General features: G+C 44.2%; 1 protein-coding gene across 2 annotated transcripts in view; it reads right to left on the bottom strand.

Moving 5' to 3' along the window:
• The window catches only part of col27a1b (collagen, type XXVII, alpha 1b), a 605,111-nt gene that overhangs the window by 412,062 nt on the left and 173,183 nt on the right, over window positions 1-19,866 (bottom strand). For both annotated transcript variants that reach the window (XM_078550110.1, XM_078550108.1), the window contains exons 9-10: window positions 17,066-17,119; window positions 12,807-12,851 (exon numbers count right to left, since the gene is read on the bottom strand). In XM_078550110.1, coding sequence (XP_078406236.1) covers window positions 12,807-12,851; window positions 17,066-17,119 — 99 coding nt within the window. The remainder of the gene's footprint in view (window positions 1-12,806; window positions 12,852-17,065; window positions 17,120-19,866) is intronic.

Here is a 19,866-nt window from a genome sequence, read left to right as displayed (position 1 = left end):
TCAATGAATGTTTTGTATTTTTTGAATCTGAGGGTGAGGATCAATAGTCTAATCTGCTTTACAGCTGAAATGCATCTCTCTTCTGACTAGGTGTGCTGTGCTGCATTTCATCACTCTCCCCAATTCCCATGGACCCTTCCATTCACAGGCAGTGGGATTCATTCTTAATTCCTCAATCACTGGTCAATATGACATGTGAGGACTTTTCAGAAGCACAGTTTACCTTTGGACCACTTCACTGGCCTGAGCCTAGTCCTCCCCAAAGCAAACCTGTTAAATCCTTCTTTCTGAATGTTCTTCATCCTGCCTCCTAACACAGAATCAGTTCCAGAGCGTAACCCATTACCTGAAAATTCTGCAGCCAACAGCTGGAAGCTGACAGATGACTGGAAAGGGGTCTAGTTTTTTATAATAGGAAGTATTTCTTTATAACTTCACTATCATTGAGACAGTGCACCTTCTGTAAAATTGTAATATGACCAGTCATGATTTTTTGGATTAGCTTAACCAGTATTAGTTCTACATCGAGGAACAGTCAAAATTGCTCCCTCAAAGAGTAAATCGCTTGACACTATTATGGATGGAGGTAGTTCGATTTATATTAATTGTTTGAACTGAAGATGGGTTAGCTGCTGACGGCAATGGAAAGTTAAACAGTTAGAACAACTGATCCTTGTTACCAAAGGGGAGAAAATGAAAGAGCAGGAACACTCGAGGCTGTTCACTCTCACTTTCTAACAGCCGCTGGTACAGTGGAATGGACAGGGCTTGGGAATGGAGCACCTGCCTGCTTTCCGACCTGAATAATGAAGTGCATTGTCCATCGGGGGAATCAAAAGAACTGAAGCAATATGGATTGAAAAGCTCTGAATGTACTTTGCACGGTCGAAATACAGAATGAGCAGAACGTTCTCAATCCTAACTTTCCTGACAAGGATTGGGAATTTGTTTCGTGAGGAAAAGTGCTCACTTCTTGGCTTAATATGCCAATGCATTAAGGAAAGTTTAATTTTCAAAGAAAGTACAAGAATCGGTTAAGCCAAGAAGTGAGCACTCTCCTCACGAAACAAATTCCCAATCCTTGTCAGGAAAGTTAGGATTGAGAACGTTCTGCTCATTCTGTTTTTTGACCGTGTAAAATACATTCAGAGCTTTTCAATCCATATTGCTTCAGTTCGTTTGATTCCCCCAGTGGACAATGCACTTCATTATTCAGGTCAGAAAGCAGGCAGGTGCTCCATTCCCAAGCCCTGTCCATTCCACTGTACCAGCGGCTGTTAGAAAGTGAGAGTGAACAGCCTCGAGGGTCCCGCTCTTTCATTTTCTCCTCTTTGATTTAAAACCCCATCTCAGCAGGGAACCTCTTGGCAGTAAAAGGGAGACTGGGAACCTGCCAAGTGTGGAAACAAATATTGCAGACGAGAACCTATATCCCAATACTCTTTGCCTACATAACAATAGTAATTGCACATCAAAGTAATTCACTAACAATGAAGCTCTTTGGGACATTCCCTAGAGAGAGATACAATAAGCACATTATAAATGTAACACTTTCTCTTCCCTTTCATTCCAGTGACCCAGTGTGTTGGAGCACCAATACAGTGAACTATTGTATCAACTATATTTTTAGATATTTCTAAATGAACACTAATAGTTTTGAAGGAGTGAATGGTAAATCACATCTACGTTGAACATTTTCTTCCGGCCACACACAGCAATTATTTAAATATCAAAATGGTGGCGAAATCCAGCTTTGTAGTTAAGCTTCCAAACTCTCAATAAGTTTTGGAATTCTTGGGCAGAATTTTGCCCTTGTCGGGCGGGCTTGGCAGGGGGCGGTCGGGAAGTCGACTGCTGCCCGCGACTGGGGCCGCACGGTGATTTCACGCTGGCTGGCCAATTAAAGGCCTATGTGGGGCTGTTGAAAACCTCACCCCGCCCGTGGATGAGGTTTCCAAAAAAAAAAAATTGCAAAGGCCGCTTGGCTTTTTCGCCTGCCCGCCAACCGTAAGGCTGGACGAATAATTTCTTCTTAAAAGGCTGCCGACTGAAATATCGTGCGACTGCGTGATGACGTCAGGACGCTCGCCCGACGTCTTCGCGCGTCGTTTTACGCTCGGTCGGGTCGGGCGTGTGCCCGCCTGCCGGGCTAAAGATTCAGCCCCTTATATTTTTGCGTGAAGAAGGAATAAGTGCCAAAGGCTTAATGCTCAGGGCGGGATTTCCCCCTCGGTGCACCAAGTGTGGCAGCGGGCGTGAAAAACGGCATTTTACCCACCAGCCTCAATGGCGGGTTTTCGCACCATATTGTCCACTTCCCACCGCATTAATTGATTATGCCCCAAGGGAAACGCTCCAGGTCACGGGCGGGCGGCTTCTGATTTTCCCACCCCACCATGAGTTCACCACTGTCTCACTCTGGGCACCATATTTAAACAGTAGCCGTGCACAGCGTTCTCTATGTCTGCAGCCCAGGACTGATCCACTGAAGGCACAGGCCTGAAAGTCAAGAGGACAGCAGCCCCTAAGTTTGCTGACGCCTCACTGGAACGCTTGCTGGACACCGCGGAGGCCCGCCAGGATGTCCTCTACCCCCGTGATGGCTGGAGGAGGTGCACCAACCTCACCACTCCGGCTTGGGAGGCGGTGGTCAGTGCTAATGCTGCACAGAGGAGGTCAGCCACCCAGTGCAGAAATAGGATGAATGATCTCATCTGTTCTGCCAGGGTAAGTCAATCATCTCATCACTCTCAACCAACACACTCACAAATCCATCACACATTCACAGGCATATAACACACTGCCAGCTCAAGGGACATTACCATTCACTCTCACACATACCTTCTCCATCTGGGCTCATCTATTCTGGAGCTTGCATCCATGGCTCCAATCACCACCCATGCCAGGCATCCTTACCACTTGCCCTGGCATGTGTCCTGCTCACATTCTCCATCTGTCCTTATGCAGGACAAACTTGCACACAATCACAGGGAGAGGTCCCAGAATCGGGGTGGAATGCCAGAACTCAAGGACCTCACTGCATTCGAGAACAGAGCCATTGAGCTGGCCAGAGAGGACGTGGACTGTGCCTGCAGCGATGGCGAGGTCGGTGGCAAACACCCACGTGAGGATCTTGCACCAGCTCATCCCTCAGACAACGATACTGAGAGTGCATGGTTCTGTTTTACAGCTGCCAGCCATGCACTAATTATCTCTGCTTTCTTTCATGGGCGCCCCTGCGAAGCACCCGAGGCCCTCAACCAGCCAAGCCCTTAGCTCGAGCCCCGACATCACCTCAGATGAGGAACTCTAGGACATCACCGTTGAAGACCCATCACAGCAATCACTCACATCCTCCACCAGCGTAGAGACACACACCTCTGTGGGATATAGATCTAATGCAGCCTCGGGGTCACAATCTGGTACACAGCAGGCAGAGTCAGGGACATCTGAGGTAGCCGGCACTCGGAGGATTGCTGGAGGCCACGATTCTGCTGAGTCCGAGTCAGGTGATGAACCTCTGAACTTGGTCCTAAGTCAGTTGGTGGAGTTGCAGCAACAATCACGGGGACATCAGGAAGCAATGTCAGCTGCGTTCCTCAGATTGCTAGAGATGACGGAGGAGTCCATCCGCATTCAGTCTCAGGTGATAGCGCCGGCATGCCAATGCACCGAGGTCAACAGTGGGAGGATGGTGGTAGGACATCGATCCTCCTCTGCTGCAGGAACAGCACTCCATTGCTGTAGCCATTGGTGGCATCCGTCAGTGGCTACACCTGGAGGGGGGCACCTTTCAGCACTGAAGAAGATTCATGCAGACTCAACACGTTAACTCTGTTTCTCTCTCCACAGATGCTACCAGACCCGCTGAGTCTTCCAACATTTTCCGTTTTTATTTCAGGTTCCCAGCATCTGCAGTATTTTGGTTTTATATTATATTGATCTCACTCCAGTTGCCCCTTCTCTTCAAGTAGTCAGTCAGGTGCCCTCCGGCACCCATAGGAAGAACCACCAGCAGCTCGACACCCCGGGGCCATCCACCCAGGTGACTCCGGGAGTGTCCAACCGATCCAAATCCCCTTTTCCCGTGACCCCATCAGCTCCTGCTCCACAGGCCGAGGAGGCTGCAACTGGCCCACAGCAGGACCCCGAAAGCAGGCCGAAGCCCTCCAGGTCTCAGCCCTCCAGAGGATGCCTGCCAAAGTCATCACAGACAACAGTGCATAGCAGTCAGCAAGCTGCCTCTCGCTCGACTGTGGGATGTCAAGGGATGCACTCAGATGTAGTGGTGGGGTTCGGAAAGTTAAAAAATTTAGGAGCACAATGGTGGCACGGCTGATCACAGCATGTGTATAATGTTCACAAATGTAAATAGAATCGCACCAATTTCACATCTCCTCTTGTGTATGTCTCCTTTTTACGATGAGCTGTGTTGCTGTCAATCAGGTGTGATACCATGGTGCCTCCCCCCACTTATCACATATGTCGCTATCATAGGTCTCTCATCTATGTAGTGTGCTTCCATGTCACCACAATGTGTGCCCCTCTTCAGGTCATTCTCAACCTCAGTGATGCCTTGACCCTAATGTTAAGTGTGCTTGTGGAAGGAACCTCGTTCACATGCTTTGCAGGGTCATGTCATGTTTATTCTGTGTAAGATTGAGGCAGAGGTGTTCTCCTATCTCGTCTGCATTCTTGAAAGGTAAAGGTGTAGTGCAGAAGGAAAGATGTGTTTACGCGTGGAGAAAGGTCATATATCATGCAACTCCATGTGCTCTCTGTCATCTGGCAGGGTTTTCACGCTATGAGCCCATACTCAGCTTGTGTACGTTCCTGTCTACCGACTTTCCAAGTGTATATCTTCTAAGCTCACCAACAAGTGGGAGCACCTTGCCACCCCAAGGTGCCGAAGTTCTGCCCCTCTCAGCCACATTATTGCCTTGGTGCTCGAACCTACAGCCTTGATTGTTTCTCAACCTGTAATTGTATGGATTGTGGCCACAAGGATTTCGTCACAATGTTGAGATGCAGCGTTGTTCATCCCATCACCTAAGCACTCGCCGAGACATGTGATGCTCATTGCAAATTGTGATCTTTTGCAGTCAATAGAGCCTTTGTGCATGCTGTGGAAGCACATATCGTAGCTTTAGACAATGTTGAGGGGAGCAATGGGGTAGCAGCAAGGATGTACTGAAGCTGAAGTCTGCTCTTTATTAGCAACGACTCCTCACCTTGAGGGCCTCATGGTGTCTGAGCATTTTGGAGTCCACAAGGGCCAGGGCTGGCCATGAGGGCACAATGTGTGACTTAAAAAGGAGGCATTTTAATGTCTGGCCCACAAGTGGTTGAACATCACCATCCTCAGGTGGTCCCCATGCATAGTAAGGTGAGGGTAATAGCAGGCCAGCATCCCTAACTGAGAGTGCTGCATGTTAATGTGATAGAGAAGAAGGCAACACAGAGGATTGAGTCATCTCTGATTAGATGCACACCAGCGGAACGTCCTCAGCTGCCTTGGCCCAAGTGTTACCTATCAGTTTCACCATCAAGGTTACATAGAATACATTGTCCCATTGCTGGAGATGGATCTCCTTGAGGAGCTTTGTCAGATTGAAGGCATATGGCTACAAGTCCACTGAGGTTAGTGGAACAACTCCTCACTCTTGTAGGCTGCCACTGCGACTGGGAGACTGGAGAGACGCTTGAAGAGGCAGCGCACCTTCTGACGTCTGATGCCGGGGCTCCCTCCTCCAGTTAGCACCTCATCTCAACAAGGACACACGCTCCCGAGGCTTCATCTTCCTTCAAAGGATCAGGACAATGTGAGTCTGATGTGTAACTATTCACTCTCATATTGAAGCGCATGGTTGAAATGAGAGGAATAGCAACGCTGGTGTTCATGTTGGCCCGTGATGGAGGGCACTTGTCCAAAAGGGTATTTCATCATCTTCCTCATGGAATCTGGTGGCTATGAGGGCCTCACGTGTATGCTTCCAGGTCACAACTCTGCACTATTTAGCATAATATTGTCTTTCTCTGAAAATTGCCGTAAAATATTTAGTTTATCCTACCCTGTGCTTACATTTTTCCAAAAATCACATATTTGTTGGTCTAGTTTCATATTTTTAGATCATACTGTTCTTTCTCAATCCATAAAATATTCATCCTTTTCAGATTAACAACATCTGAAAACAACTTTCAAGCTATACTGGTTTGAATGAATAATTCACAGGACATTAAAAAAAATCCTGATTATTCCTCGCGATGGATTGGTTCATTGTTAACAGGGTATCAACAAAAAAAATCTGTTTACAGTTACTGTCAGCAATGAGGGGGAAGCCTGCCTCAGTATTACATGTGCCATTGCACCTGGCATTAGTATGACTGGAATTCGGAATCTGCTAAAGTGAAGAGATCAAGCCTTTATTCAGCGTTACACAGCCAAAATTTAGCCATCTGGGCAAGGTACGATCAGCACCAGTGCTGGTAGCACAATTGTCACTTTAGGATACACCAAATACTAAAGCCACCCACTGTCTGTCCTTTGTCCAAGCTCCAGAAGAAAGTCTTACCGGAAGTACTCCAAGTAACGAGAAAATTTGACAACCAACAATTTTAAGAAGAAATGTTTTGACTATAGGTCTGGAGTCAAGTTACATCTGGAGTAATATTGTCCCAGGTATTATCAAAAGAACCATAACACCCAGTTTAATGGGTTGGTAATTTTCTCTATATTCACATTTTCTCTTACATCTCCACTTTGCTGATTCACTATTCTTGGTCAGTAGGATGGGAAACAATGTGGCCCTATCACTCCTTCCACAGATACAATCATGCTAGATCTGAAAAGAGCCCTGAATAAGCACAGAGAAATGGAAAGTGAAAGGGAATAGAACTCTCCACTCTCTATCTATTTTAACCAGACTAATAGTAAGGAAACACATTATCTTGGTGAAACCTGGGATTCATTCTCAGATCTCCTAACTGAGAGACTATCACTGAAGCTACAGCGTCACCCCAAGTCTTGATTTCTTGTGCGTTAAAGAGTAGTCAACATTCAAGAGGATTTACTCTGTAGAAGACACTGGAGCTGCAAGTTAAGAGGTAGTTGGTGAATCACATTTACAATCCTACTGAAAAGTGACAATAATAGCACATAAAAACAATGGTAACATTGAGTAATGATGAATTGAGTAATGAGCTGAATGCGTCAAATAAATACAAGACTCCACCTGTTCTCTATCTTGATTTTCCAACAAATATACATCACCATAACATAGTAGCTATTTCTATTCAGAATAATTTATTTCACACAAGACATATTAAAACCTCTACTCCATTTATTTTCTTCCTCAGATGAAAATGGTAAACATTCCTGAATGATAATGTAATCACTTAAACATAGACTTTATTACAGTCTCTCCTGCGTGGTCTACAGTTAATGGTACTGATACACCATTTAGACTGGAACCCAAATTTAGATTCTAAACCGAAAAGGACTTTAATTTGTTTAGACAATTTTATTTTCTTCACCAGAACTTTCTCTCCTTCTGGAGGTGTTGATTCAATCTAGGATAAGGTTACATTATTGTTGTAAAAGGGGCGTCTCTTCAAGCATGAAGCTAGACAGAAATCATCGGTCTATTTAATCCTAGACCCAACCCTGTTCTTAGTCATACACTTTCTAGCACGGGCCGCCAGAGAGCATTCAGCAGCAGGAGTACTGGCTGCTTCCACATCTCAGCAAATTGGCAATAACTGCTGCTCCAGCTAAAATTAACTCACAGCAAAGATTGGGAATCAAAGCTGGGACCTTTTGTCCAAAGAGTTTACTACTACATTTGGTGGTGCACTTGCTCCCCAGCTCCCCCCCAGGCTAACGGGGAAGATCAAGAAAACAATGTTTAAAGGGTCTTACTAACATTTGAAAAACATGAAGAGGGGGATTACCAATACTGTAGGTTTTTCTCAATTCTTCAAATTGAAACCATCCTCCACACACTGCTATAGCGAACCTATTCCTCAGCACTGTTATCCAGGCAAAAGTCACAAGCAACAGCCTCCCAACAAGGCATTTTGAAGCTGTGATATACAATGTCAGGAACATCATCACAAGTGTCTTCCACTGCTCTCGCACAATTTATTGGGTAAGCTATGTCCCTGAAGCCTCATTGTGTTCTGACTGAAAACTCCCTGGAAACATATATACTTCAATGAACCAACTGCCTATGCGGGGTGATGGAAGACCAGGGTGGGTCTGCGGCGGCTGGAGGATTCCTGATCTTTGAGGAATGACTATGAGTCTGCAATACAGCTAACCTTTCTTCTTCATTTTTGGCAACCTCTGCGTGCACACACTGCGGGAAACTGGCCAAATAGTAACTTAGGAAGAGGTAGAGTCAGAGCTTGTTGCCAAATGTAAAGCATCCAGAGTTTGTAAGTGCAAACAGTAATGCTTCTTAAAGATGTGAGGATTCATTGATGGACACTTGTTAAAACTCCCCTGTGGAATGACTTTTAACTGAGCCAAAGGGTGAGATAGCAGTAGAGGAAACAATCCATAAGCCACATTGCTAATCTCCATTATGTCCTTTTTTAGGACATAGTTCACATCCTACAAAGAACTGACAAAATTCCTCAAAAGATTCTAGTCTAGTGATTTGAAAAGGGCCGGTGTTCTGGATGCTTCCACATTATAGAATAAACAATCCAGTTCGAACCACCATAGCAATAGATAAAGTGAGGGGACATCAATATCCTGAATAAAAATGATAACTTTCAAGAAGAATTTGATGTATATTCAGCTTGATTGGAATGGCACAAAATAGGACTGATCAGTGAAGTATTTCTGGAACTCACTTGGCCTTTGTGCAATGTTGTGTGGAGCAATAACACAAAGACACGGCAAGGCAGATGTTGATTCAAGTGCTAACATATGGTATGTCCAAGCACCAATAATATTGCAACAATAGTATTGTTGGATGTCCTGACTAGATCCCAACTTGCTTTTAGCGGTGTACCAGATTAACATGGTACCTTATATCAATAGTTTGTCCTGAATAGGGGACAGAATCCTTGTTTTCAAATCCCTCCATGGCCTTCTTGCCCCTCCTTATCACTGTAACCTCCTCCAACCAAATAACCCTCCAACATATCTGCATTCTTCTAATTATGCCCTCTCGTGCATTTCCAATTATAATGACTCCACCATTGGTGGCTGTGCCTTCAACTGCCTAGGTCCTAAGCTCTGTAATTCCCTCCCTACACTTCTCTGCCTCTCCACCTCACTTCCCTCCTTTAAGATATTTCTTAAAACTTATCTCGTTGACCAAGCTTTTGATCATCTGACCTAATATCTCATCATGTGGCTCTTTGTCACACTTTCTTTTACTGTACTCCTGTGAAGCGCCTTGGGGCATTTCATTACGCCGAAGGCGCCATGTAAATATAATTTGTTCCTGTTGTTGTAGAATGTTCATGTTCAAGCCCTTTAATATCCTATGTGCATTCTGCTGCAGTCCATTAATTCTGTTTGCACACTTCCCAGGTGCAAGTCTTCCCAGGAGCCCTCAAGGAACAATAGCATATCTATGGCCAACAATGATGAAGGTGATGACTGGGGAAGAGTTTGCAGTAGAACCATCATCTCTGATCTGGTGCACAGGGCTGACCATTAGCTGGGACAACTGAACCATTCACAAAATAGGCTCAACTGCAAGGACTTTCTGAACAGCCTCGTACTGGGGAGTACACAGATGGCCATTATCAGAATGATGCATGGAAGAGGTGTTCTACTGTGATCTAAATCTCCTTTCAACTGAGTGGAGACCACTCCATACCACCACATCCCAGCCTTTTGGCAAGACACTTTCCCAGGGCTTATGTCCACCAATTGAAACTTCCTATTTTTGATGAGGAGACAAATCTCCTGGGATAGAGTGTTTCCTTGTGTGGGGGCAAAGCATAACTAGTGACCATCAATATAAAATAGTCACCAATAAATCAATAGGGAATTCAGAAGAAACTTCTTCACCGAAAGAGTGGTGAAAAAAGTGTCACTCACTACCACAGGGAATGGTTGAGGCGAATAGTATAGATGCATTTAAGGGGAAGCTAGACAAGCATATGAAGGAGATGGTCACAATAGCATTTTTTGATGAGGAAAGATGGGAGGAGGCTTGAGTGGAGCATCAACACCAGCATGGACTGGTTGGGCCGAATGGCCTGTTTCTGAGCCAAATATTCTATGTAATCCTAAGGTTTGGACAGGTGTCCAAGCTACTTTGTGAAAGGAAACCAGTCAGCTAAATGGGAATGGGCGTACAGGTGTAAATGTCTAGTTGGGCTGCAATAACACAGAAGTATTTCATGAGAACCTTAGGAACTGAGGGCGATAAGAGAGGAGCACCTTGTACTGTTTGCTGAGATCCTGAAAACCACTTTTTAGGACCATTTAATGACAGAACTAGATAGCCAAGTGAAAGTGGATATTGTGAAAGTGTGTTAAGGTTGGTGGACAGCCAATCCCACACATACAGACTGCATGTTCTGAAGCAACTTTACTGTTTTCAACTCTTTCATTTGAGGAACTTGTTCAAAGATCTGAGACGAAAGAGAAATAGAATTTATGGGAACCACAATGGTTGCCTTATATAAAACACTGGAGCTGGGAAGGATATGTAGGTGACACAGTACAATGTCAAGTCATCTTAATGAGACATAATTCATGTGACTATTCCCCAGTATTGACTCATAAACTCATAGACGTTTACAGCATGGAAGGAGGCCATTCAGCCCATCATGTCCATGCTGGTCAACAAGATCCAACACTTGGCCCATAGCCCTGGAGGCTATGGCAATGCAAGTGAATATCTAAATACTTCTTAAGTGTTACGAGAGTTTCTGACTTGACCAATCTTTCAGGCAATGAGTTCCAAAAAAATGTCTCCTCAACTCCCCTCTTAGCCTTCTATCTCTTACCTTAAATCTATGCCCCCTGGTTATTGACCCCTCTACTAATGGAAAAAGTGCCTTCCTATCCACCCCCCTCATAATCTTATACAACTCTATCAGGACCGCTCTCAACCTTTGCTGCTCCAAGGAAAACAACCCCAGCCTGTCCAATCTTTCCTCATCACTCAGACCCTCCAGCCCAGGCAGTATCCTAGTACAGGATGGTACAGACCTATTTGGTGATGGTACACACCAGACAAATTGGGAGCTAATACTTGGGTATTTGGTTGGCACTGGGTCAGTTAACACAGAATCAGTCTTGCCATGCTTCAACTTGCACAGTGAAATTGTCACTGATAGTCCCATCTTCTTGATAAGAGAACATGTTTACTGAACAGGCAATGAAGGCATAAGCCATAGCCATCCATTATAAGTGCCTTGCTATCTTTAGTGTTGGGCTTGACATGTTTGTATTAATTCTTTTATGCAATGTGGGCATCCCTGGAGCAGGGCCAGCATTTGTTGCCCATCCCAAATTGCCCCTTGAACTGAGCATCTTGCTAGGCCAGTTAAGAGTCAACCACATTAATGGGAGCCTGGAGTCAAGGGTGGCAAATTTCCTTCCCTAAAGGGGCATTAGTAAACCAGATGGGTTTTTACAACAATCAATGGTGTTGTTATCATGGTCACCATCAATGAGACTAGCTACATTCCAGATTTATTAATTGCACCAGCTACCGTGGTGGGATTTGAACCCATGTCCCCAGAGGATTAGCCCGAGCCTCCGGATTACTAGTGACATTACCATTATACCACCATCTTTCCCTGAACTGATCTGTAGTTGATGGATACAAATATCTGATAATGACAGAAAATGGTGAGAAGCCAGAAGTGTTCACACTGATAAAAAAAACAAAATGAAGCTTCAGGAGTGTGATTTGCCTTAACATACAGCACTGGAACTGGGAAGGATATATAGGTGACACAGCACATTGTCAAGTCATCTTAAAGGGTTATAATTCCTATGACTATTCCCCAGTATTAATGTGTTGAGGATGACAAAAATGAAGAAACATCTACTTAATTGCCATTGGAGATTATCTCTAGGAATAGGTTAATATTCAAGTTTGTATACCCTTAGATAGCACAATCATGAAGATGTTTTATAATATAAAAGCAAAATACTGCGGATGCTGGGAATCTGAAATAAAAACAGAAAATGCTGGAAAAACTCAGCAGGTCTGACAGTGTCTGTGGAGAGAGAAACAGAGTTAACGTTTCGAATCCGTATGACTTCTTCAGAGACTCATCGGAAGATCTTTTACCTCGTCTACCATGAGGAAATAAATTAAGGAAGTAAGAACTAAAAGGCATTAAGCCTATCGTGTCTATTCCTGGATCGCGTGTAATGAGGGAAATGGACCAAAGAAGCTGCTGTTGTTCCATTTACAATAAGGTAAAAGGCACGAGTTAAAATTCTGCCAATACATGACAATACATGACCATGTTTGGTCCCACCTCTTTCTAGACAGGGTTCAGTACCTGAAAATTGTTTACTAAGATTTGAAACAGTTTTGATTTTTCTTTTACATTAATAAACATAATAATTAAGTTGTTAGGAACCTCAGTTAACAGCAAGCACAGCCTCTGGTAATACAAAAGAACCGATCTAAATCAATGTGAGCTTTTTATTGGGATTTGGTTGACTGGTTGTCTACAAGACTCTCACATGTGCCTCAGTAAGAGGATTACCCACAATGGAGAGATAATCACTGAAACAACTTTAACAACACATTTAACCAAACCACTTGGTTTCATAGAAAGCAAGAGATGGCTTCAGCCTAATCACTTACCCGATTTCCTTTTGGTCCCTGTTTTCCCATTGGGCCCGGAAAACCCTGGAAAAGAAACAACAGATTCAAAAGAGGAAATTATAGCAGCGATGGCCATGATTTTAACTCAAGGCAGGATCAGTGGGTGTGGGAGGGGTGGTTGGTGGACGGAAGGCAAGGGACAAGCTCGCAATGCTAAAGTCCTGAGAGATTACAGCTCCCACATATGGCTACCGCTTGCAAGATCGGACCTGTCAAGAATGACGGTTTAGTCTGTGGGTGGGAGTGGAATTTCGTGGGGAGTGGGGGAGGCAGGGGGCCGTCACGGGTACCCCGCCAGAATGGCCTTGGAACAAGACAGAGGTGTGGGAGAGAGACACCCCGGGTAGTGCGTGGGGAGAGTAATCTGGGCGAAGGAGGAGAGTCAGGAGAACACACCCCTGTTCCTCCTGCCCCACAAAGAAAAATACATTTTAAAAACTCACCTTTTGTGGGTCACTCCTGGCAGATTTGGTCTGGTGTGACACCACCATTGCTCCCAGGCTCAGACCTCAGGTTAAAATTGCAGATGGGGTCCTGAAGGTGTCACCGCAACCTAATCTGCATATTTAAAGGGGACTTCGCCAGCTTGGGGCAAGTGTCAGCAACTTAGAATCAGCGGCCAGATCAGGACAGGAAAGGAGTGGGTAAGCTGCCCTGGTTCATTTTAACAGCTCTCACTTGGTTCCCACCAAGTGGGGAAAGTTAAAATCAGGACCATATATCTCGTTGTATTTGTTCTTAAACAGGCATTTTATGCTATTTCACAAATACATTTATCTTTTAAAAATACTTAGGGATTTTTACTCTGCCCTAACTTTATTTACATTTTGTTGTCATGATCTAATACAAACCAATCTTTGCAATGCTGATATCAGGAAGTTAAAATACAGATCGAAACTAACAAATAATAGAGGGATTTTCAGGTAAACGTGCACCCTGCTAAAATTTTAATGTCTTTTAAAAGGGGCGAATCCTTCTAAACGTTGATATTCAGAGAGACTTGGGTGTGCTTGTGCAAGGGGAACAGAAAGTCAGCATGCAGGCACAGCAAGCAAATAGGATGACAAATGGCAAGATGGTCTTTACTGCAAGGGGATTGGAGTACAAGAGTGAGCAGGTCTTGCTGCAATTGTAAAGGGTTTTGGCGAAATCACACCTGGGGCAGAATCTTCAGCTCAGCGGGCGGGGGGCGGGTCTGCTCGCCGAGCCGTAAAATGACGCGCAGTGACATCAGGCGTGCTTCCCGACGTCACTGCGCATCATTTAGATTTTCAGTTCGGTGGGCCCGCCGAACTGTCAAAGGCCTACTAAGGCCATTTAAAAAGCCAATAAAGCAATTAGCTGAGCTGCCCGTCCAACCTTAAGGTTGGCGGGGAACAGGCGAAGAGCCCAGGCGGCCTTCGCATTTTTCATGGAACCTCATCCACAAGCGGGATGTTTCATGAACGCTTTTAAAGTGTTTGAAAAATTTTAAATAAAATTAATGGACATGTCCCAGCTTATATGACGGTTTCACATGAGGGGACATGTCCTTAAATTTTTTTTTTAACCTTTCTTCAATGTTTCACAAGTGAAAGTAACAGAGGGGAGATTTCTGCGCTCTTTCACGCACACTCCCTGACCCAGGCAACCCCCCCCACCCCCACCAACCCGCCCGCACATGGAGCACTCAGCTCTTCTGGGTGCGTGTCACGCTGGGTGGGCCTTAATTGACCAGCCCACGTAAAATGGTGGCGCCCAGCCGATCGGGGGCACCAATCGGCTGCGCGCCCGTCCCCGTATAATCCCCCCGACGGGGGGAAAATTCTCCCCCTGGAGTACTGAGCACAGCTTTGGTCTCTATATCTAAGGAAAGGCATACTCGTTACTCTCCAAACGTAGCCTCGTGCATATTTATGGCTATTTAAGGCTTGCTAACCAAAGCAAAAATCTGCTTTGGTGGAGTGTCAAGCACCTACAGTGCTATGAAGCAGTCCTTCCGAAGATTTTCTTGGTTGATAAACTCTTTTTAGAAAGTATGGTTGAAGGTAAAAGTATTTCACTTTCAATATACTTCGACGCGCCATCTGTTCAAGCTACATTGGTCATTTCAAAAGCTCTGGAATATAGCAGGTATTTCACTGTGATTAACAGAGCAAATTTACAAAATTTGGGAGAAATCTGGAAATATCAGGGGCTGTGCTTTATGCTTCTCCGCTTGCCAGCCTGCGATTTCCCACCTATTATAGTCAACAAGCATAAAGTCACAGGCTTGCAAGCATAGAAGCGGAAAACCCCAATCCAGATGTGACTGGAGACTGAAGCACCATGAATTACTTCAAACTAAAAACCAACAATGGCAAAGGTTTTTGCTCAACAGACACTGTCCGTCATGTATTTACAAGTTATTTGCCAATGTATATGCATAGATAAATGTAAATTAATCCAAATTAACCATCTCCCTGGAGTTCTGTATGCTTAAGTTCCAGCTGGCACAGTATCTACTCCATTCCTTCATCAAATATGAATTGATCTTTGATTGGAATAAAGAATATGTAGTCACCAGGGAGCTCATCCAATAAATTTCATGTAGCTCTCTGATGCCTTCCTCATTTCACTTGGCTTATTTGTTTCTATTGGAGTGAAGACAGTCAGATGTTATGCATTCCCTTCCCACAAGGAAAACTAAAAAGCAGAACTAAGGTAGGATCACTGGATTTTCCAGTGTGATTTAACTTATTGGAGAGAAAAAAAAACAATCTTTCACAAAAAAGTGATTTGCCTCCAGTGTCAAAATAGCACTAAAGTATCATTCTTGCCAAATACCATGAAATTGAATAAGGAATCGGTTTTTACTGAATACAGTGTTCTCAATAGCTGTATCGTTCATTAGTTTGTTCAGAAACTTTCATATTTTTGAGGTTCAGGAATCCAAATTGGGTTTGTATGTGTTTCCTTTCTCCTCAAACTTAAAAGAAAAGGCAAAGCAATGTCATAAGCAAACAGAAATCCTGGGCTAATATGTTACTTGATGATGAGAGATGTGGGACGTACATCATGTAAAAGTAAGTCCTCTTTTATTAGACTAGATAAAAATACATAACCCACATTTCAGTTTGAACACTGAATTTTTCCACAGGGCTTATTTTTTACCTGCTGTCAATTGAGTAAAACATTTATTTAAATACTGTCAGATTATACATGTATAGAGCAGATTAAACTAATTAGTTCAATGTCTAAATGTTCTGTTTTGCCTTTGGAACTCTGCATGTAAAGATGCCATTTTTACATGGATATCAAGTGCGGCAGCACTCAAATTATGGAATACCCTCTTGAGTTACAGATGAAAGTAAGCAACCTTGCTCATGGAGCTTGTTATAATCATTATTGTTTGACTCACAACTACATTGCCTTATGGCATGTTGCTGTCTCACTCATTCGCTCACTTTTCCAGAACTGCTTCATCCAAATCAGGGTCGCGGGGAGGAAGAGCCTGTCCCAATAGGCAATGGGCGCTAGGTGGGGCACACCCAGGATGGGACACCAGTCCATCACAGGCGTGTAGCTGTCTGCATAATGTAATTGATTGCATAGTGAACGGGCTTACTGCTAGATAATGGATATACCATGATGATTCATTTTTAATCTCATTCTTGGGATGTGGGAATTGCTGGCATTTATTGCCCATCACTCATTGCCCTAGAGAATGGAAGGTCTTCTTCTTCAACCTCTCTGCAGTCTGTGTGGTAAAGGCGCTCCCACCATGCTGTCAGGCAGGGAGTTCCAAGATCTTGACCTAGTTCCAATTATAGATATTTAAAACAACATCTACACTATTGGAATAAAGGTGAACCCAGAACCAGGGATAGCAAAAATACAGGTGCCTTCTGATTAATAAATACAGTTACCATTTAAAAAAAGCACACCTAGCTCTGCTACTATACTCCAAATGCAACTGTTCAACTTCTGTACCACGCTCGCACCATATTTTGCTAAGGGACAGACACTATGATAATTCACCCATGTTGTCCGTACATCAATGCTGGAAAGTTGAGGGTTGGAATTCTAAACAGCTCTGTTTCTATGTGATGCTCAATGCACCTGTTTCAAATAGCTCTCTTGTTAGCTCATTCAGCCTCCATCACCTCACAATAATGTGCCTTTTGGGTTGCTTCATAGAATCTCAATTAAACGTGTTTTGCAAACATATCAACATTTTCTCTGTGTTAAACTGCACGGCACGAGAAGATTTACTGCACCTGCCTGCCAGGATAACCTTTGGCACCTCGACTTCCATCTGGTCCATGCTCCCCCTGTTAAAAAGAAATGGACAATGTCACTGATAATGTCGCCCCCTTTAGCCTTTTCTTTGTTTCCAGTGATCAAATACCCAGAGTTTAAAACCTTCTGAATGTATTTTCAGCAGTAATTTCCATTTCATTATGAAAAGTAGTGAGAAGTCTCAGTTGGGATTACAGCGTTAAACACACTCTAGCATATGTCTTTGGAAACTATTCTCCAGATGTGTTGCTTATACAGTATTCGAGCCTGCACACAATTAGAGAGATCCCCTGCCAAGTGCAGCATGATTCAGTGTAAAAACCTGGCATTAAAGTCTAGGCGTCCCCTGTTCCAAGGAATTCATGTTTCAGTTCAACCCCTGGGGCATGGTTCCACAGCACAGAACTATTCTTAATTCAGCAGACTCAGGTTAGTCCAATTCATCTGGAATTTTATTTTAAATTTACATAGATATAATTTTGATCTACAATGGTGCTGTTTTCAAACCATCCCGAGGTGAGGGGGGGCATGGGTGGAGGGGGGCAGGGGGGGAGGGGGTGGTGGGGAGGTTACTGTATTACCAATGAACTGAGCTGATCTATATCAGTCTGAAATTAAGCAAGTTATAATGTTCCAGATTAGTTGTATCTTTACCTCTTGTTGAGGCTTTGGTTTATAATTTAGGATAGATTTGGCACAGATTCAGCTCACGGTTAAACCTGCAATAGCTGTTAGAGTAAATACAGAGTTCAGTATCAGCCTGGTTTGGAACTAATTTCCATGACGATTAGCCCTGAAATTACTATTGATTGCATTAACCCAAAAAAGGCTGAACGTATTTGTGTAATACCCCTTTGTCTGCCACCTTATTCCACGCATTAACCAAATTAAATGGGATTTAACTCGTTCAGAGGAACATCACACAAACGCACTACTCATTCGCAGACTAAGATATCCAACAAATGTTTCATGGCTATAGTTTTGGGTTTGCTCTGCTCTAGTACATACGCTGAGGTCTTGCGGCACAGCAAGTAGCACCTCTGCGTCTGAATCAGAAGCTCCAGGTTTGAGTCTCACTCCAGGACTTGATGGCCAAGGAAGATGCATAATGTGGCCAAACAGGCTTGAGTATCAACCTGCAAATCCTTCCAACACAGGCCAATGGCAGGTGGTAAGAGCGGGGGAGATTCCTTGTCAGCCATGTGATAGAAAGAATGTTGGAGCCTGTAGCTCCAGACTACAACATACAGGTAAAAGTACACATTGTCACAGCAACTCAGACTCCCTGAGTAATCTGTAACACACCACCACCATTACACATCACAGTCACCCAGACCAGGAACTAAATTTCTGTAGGAATTTTGCCTCTTGACTATTATTGAGTCAAGACAATGAAAATGGTTTCTTCAACATCAAGGCCTGGCAACAGAAACACTAACAAGATGTTATTAGTGGTGACCGACATGACTTCATTGTAACCAAATGGCTTAAATTGATAGAGACATGCTGAGTAGAACCGAAATGTTGCTATTTCAATCACTGAGCGGAGAAACGAGGCAGCTCCAGCATCTATCAGAAAATCCTTCCTCAGAAACACTGAAAATAAAAATTAAAATAGGTTTTCAGGTGAGGTGGGGGAGAAAACGGACATGAAGACTGCAAAGCACAGAGTCAAGCATTTGGAAGCAAGCTGACTCCGATCTGAGTGTCGATGAGAATGCACCATCTAAGTCCTAAAGCAAAGTAGCTCTTTCTAACTCATGGAGCTGGAATGGGTTAGCAATCTGGCTGCACAAAAACGGAGCAGAGGAATTTTTCTCTCACAGTGGCAATTCAGAAATGTAAGTTTCTCAGATTTTTAATGACTGTGTTCCAATGTCTTTCAGAATTTCATTATTGTTTTTGCCTGTGTATTTTCCTGTACAGGCATAAATCAGGTAGCGCCAACACTATGGTGGAAACAAAGAAGACTTGCATTCATACAGCACCTTTCACAACCACAGGATGTCCCAGAGCAATTTACAGGCAATGAAGTACTTATTGAAGTGTAGTCACTGCTGTAATGTAGGAAACACACAGCCAATTGTGCACAGCAAGCTCCCACAAACAGCAAAGCGATCACAGCCATATGATATATGATGTTGAATGAGGCATACATTTTGGCTAGTTCCACCGGGGTTAACTCCCCAACTCTTCTTTGAAATGATGCCTTGGGGTCTTTTACATCCACCTGGCTGGGCAGACAAGTCCTTGGTTTAACATATATGAAAGACAGCACCTCCAACAGTGCAGCACTCCATCTGTCCTGCACTGGTAATGTCAGTCTAGAGTTTTGTCATCAGGGGAAGAACTTTTAGGTCAGTGGGCGGTTGCGATTGGCAGGTCCAGGATCGGCTAGGGAATGGACTGCTGACCGCGATCAGCACCACCCCCCCGCCATCCCGACTGCATTTTACGCTGGCTGGCCAATCAATGGCCAACCAGCGTGAAACACACACTGAGAAGCTTAGCACTGCTGGGGTGGGGGCGGGAGGTGGGCAAGCGCTGACAGAAAACTCCCCGAAGGGAGGGAGCTGTCTCAGGGAGCTGAAGACCTGAAAAGCATTAAATAAAGTTTTTTAAAATCAGAAAAAAAATGTCCAAGCATGACAATCAGTCACCTGAACATATACATGGGGCAGAACTTGTCTCTTGTCGGGCGGGCGTGCGTCCAACCCAAACGAGCATAAAGTGACGCTCGATATTTCAGTCTGCGGGTGTGCGTGGGAGTCGGCAGCAC

The sequence above is a fragment of the Cetorhinus maximus genome, chromosome 10, assembly GCF_964194155.1.
Source record: "Cetorhinus maximus chromosome 10, sCetMax3.hap1.1, whole genome shotgun sequence".
In the NCBI taxonomy this organism is placed as follows: domain Eukaryota; kingdom Metazoa; phylum Chordata; class Chondrichthyes; order Lamniformes; family Cetorhinidae; genus Cetorhinus; species Cetorhinus maximus.
The sequence above is the reverse complement of the archived record's forward strand: the minus strand, read 5'-3'. Positions and strand labels throughout refer to the sequence as shown.